The 2758-nt window shown below is 43.0% G+C and overlaps 1 protein-coding gene across 1 annotated transcript in view; it reads left to right on the forward strand.

Annotated features, from left to right (window-relative positions):
- Nucleotides 1–473: 473 nt before the first annotated feature.
- LOC111669687 (ferric reductase 1-like) overlaps nt 474–2758 on the forward strand; it is a gene marked incomplete at its 5' end in the record, with an annotated part of 6574 nt that continues 4289 nt past the window's right edge. The window contains 4 exons of the mRNA XM_023426101.2: nt 474–614; nt 1047–1144; nt 1266–1428; nt 1927–2124. Of these exons, the coding sequence (XP_023281869.1) occupies nt 474–614; nt 1047–1144; nt 1266–1428; nt 1927–2124 (600 nt within the window). The remainder of the gene's footprint in view (nt 615–1046; nt 1145–1265; nt 1429–1926; nt 2125–2758) is intronic.

Consider the following 2758-nt stretch of genomic DNA (forward strand, 5'->3'; position numbering starts at 1 on the left):
TTTAAGGCATAAATGGTCATAAAAACATCATAGTACATACAATTCAATCATCCTGTAGTTTGACACAGGTTTACTTTCAGTGCACATGGTTATAGAGACAACAGGTTACTTCTCTTAAGTAGTGCAGAAACAATTAGCTGATGATCAGATAATTAATCAGTCATTAAATCATTAAGTCAATTAATCTTTAACATTGTTTACGGTCTTCAGTCTGCGGATGATCCTTTTTGTTTCATGGTGAATGTAAAACCTGTTAATGAGACGATATGAGACATTTTCTCTCTGGACTCTTTGATCGACATATTCACTAAAAGTTTTCATGTCATTGAAAAAAAATCTGTTATTTAAATAAACAATCTAATATCTAAAGGTTTGTAACGATTGATAATGAATGAGCCTGTTGTTTGCTAAGTGCTATACTAATGTAATATGTAATATCTGATTCAGTTTTAACTCAGAGCTGAATTTCTGTCTCAGTCCAGCTCCAGGCTCTGGGCTCCACACCATTCACTGGTTTCCTGTTACAGGCTCGAGAGGTAGGGGGCCAGTCCCCTGTGGGCTCCTTCACCCTGACTTCAGGGGCCACTCAGCTGCTCACCTGCAGCCAGAGACCTGTGAGTTTCCAGCCGTGTAGCAGATAATAACATGAACAATATAACATATACAATGTATGAAAACTCACACAGTCTTAGTTAATGTTGGAATATTTATTGAATTATATTTTGTTCTGTTTGACCTTCATCAGGTAAAAAATACTAAATATTCCTCTATAACAACTAACGTCCCTCCTTCGTTCCCACAGTCTTGTTTTCATCCTCTGTGTCTTTATATTTCAGTACAAACTGTCTCTGATTTATTCTGTGAGCTGTATATTATAAAGTTCTACTAATAACTAGATGATCCACATTAAAATCAGACAAGAGGAAACAGTGAAAGGTAGATGTCATTGTACTGTTGTCCAGCAGAGGGCAGCACTGACATGCTAATGCTGTGTGTGTGTGTGTGTGTGTGTGTGTGTGTGTGTGTGTGTGTGTGTGTGTGTCCAGAACTCAGCTGTATCTCACAGGTCAGGGTCTGTGAAGACCTCCATCCAAGTGACCTGGAGTCCAGAATCTACAACAGACAGGAAGCCTGTTCATTTCCAGTGAGGTTCAGCTAAAGTTTTCTGTTCAGTTCTGTTTTTTGTTTTGTTTTGTTTTGTGAGTCATTACTACATCACACCCTCATGTTCTCCTGGACTCATGACGCCTGTTCTGTCTCTGCAGTGCTTCCTTTGCGCAGAACTTCAGGACCTTCTGGGTCAGCGTTACTAGTCCAACCGTGACCTTCATTAATAACAGTACTGGAGGATCTGAGACCCCCCCCCCTTCACCAACAACGACCAGTCCCCTCCCTAATACCACAATACTTCAACCTGCAGAACCAGCTGTAAGTAATGGTGATTAGGAGCAATGTACGAAGCTTGCTGCCAAACAACCAAACTAACGTGTCAGATCCAGATCCAGTCCTCACAGAGCAGAAACAGGTTTTTACTTCAGTTTGTCAAGATCATTTGAATGATTTTCAAAAGGCCTCCATTACATTCAATTTATATTTCATGTCAAATGCCAACATAGTTTAATTCACTAATTACCTCTACCTCTGCAGAACAGAGGTTCAGGAGCTCTTTTGTTCCCACTGCCATCAGGCAGTCTCACAACACCGCAGCCAAAGGAAGTGGACTAATCTAATTAATATTGTTCATTTGTTATTAACTGTTTTTATTATTATTATCAACAGTTAGCTAATGGACACATGAATTTCCCCTAGGGGATTAATAAAGTATGTATCTATCTACAAACTCTGTAGTAGACTCCAGGTGAATCCTGTTGTCATCAGGATCGAACTGTGAATATTAACATGATCATGAAGCTTTCTCTCCTACAGGAGAAAATCTCCAGAGCGGACTGTGGTGTGACCAAGGTGTGTTTCAGTCAGCCTTCAGACTGTGACCCTGCAGTCAGCGCTGACTGTTACTTCATGTCAGCCATGATGTTGTCTCCCAGTGATGCAGCCGTCCGCTATGAGCTGACAGGGCCGTCCGATGGATACGTCTCGTTCGGATTCTCAGATGATCAGATGATGGTAATGATGATTATTAATGATGACCTGCTTATGTCATTTGTTTGTACCTTGAGGTCTCTGAAGATACAGGTAACGTCTCTGCAGATCTACTGTATGTAGAGACAGGTGAATCAGAGGTCACAGATGTTGAGGCTGACACTCTAGTTAACACTGAGGCTAACACTGGGGCTCATACTGAGGCTAACACTGAGGCTAACACTGAGGCTAACACTGAGCTCACACTGAGGCTGAAACTGAGGCTAACACTGAGTCTAACACTGGGGCTCATACTGAGGCTAACACTGAGCTCACACTAAGGCTAACACTGAGCTCACACTAAGGCTAACACTGAGGCTAACACTGAGCTCACACTGAGGCTAACACTGAGGCTGACACCGAGGCTAACACTGAGGCTAACACTGAGGCTGACACCGAGGCTAACACTAAGGCTAACACTGAGGCTGACACTGGCTAACACTGAGGCTGACACTGGCTAACACTGGGGCTGACACCGGGGCTGACACCGAGGCTAACACTGAGGCTAACACTGAGCTCACACTAAGGCTAACACCGAGGCTAACACTGAGGCTAACACCGGGGCTGACACCGAGGCTAACACTAAGGCTAACACTGAGGCTGACACTGGCTAACACTG

The sequence above is a fragment of the Seriola lalandi genome, unplaced genomic scaffold, assembly GCF_002814215.2.
Source record: "Seriola lalandi dorsalis isolate HSWRI2012SDOR001 ecotype SW California unplaced genomic scaffold, Sedor1 jcf7180002054808, whole genome shotgun sequence".
NCBI lineage: Eukaryota > Metazoa > Chordata > Actinopteri > Carangiformes > Carangidae > Seriola > Seriola lalandi.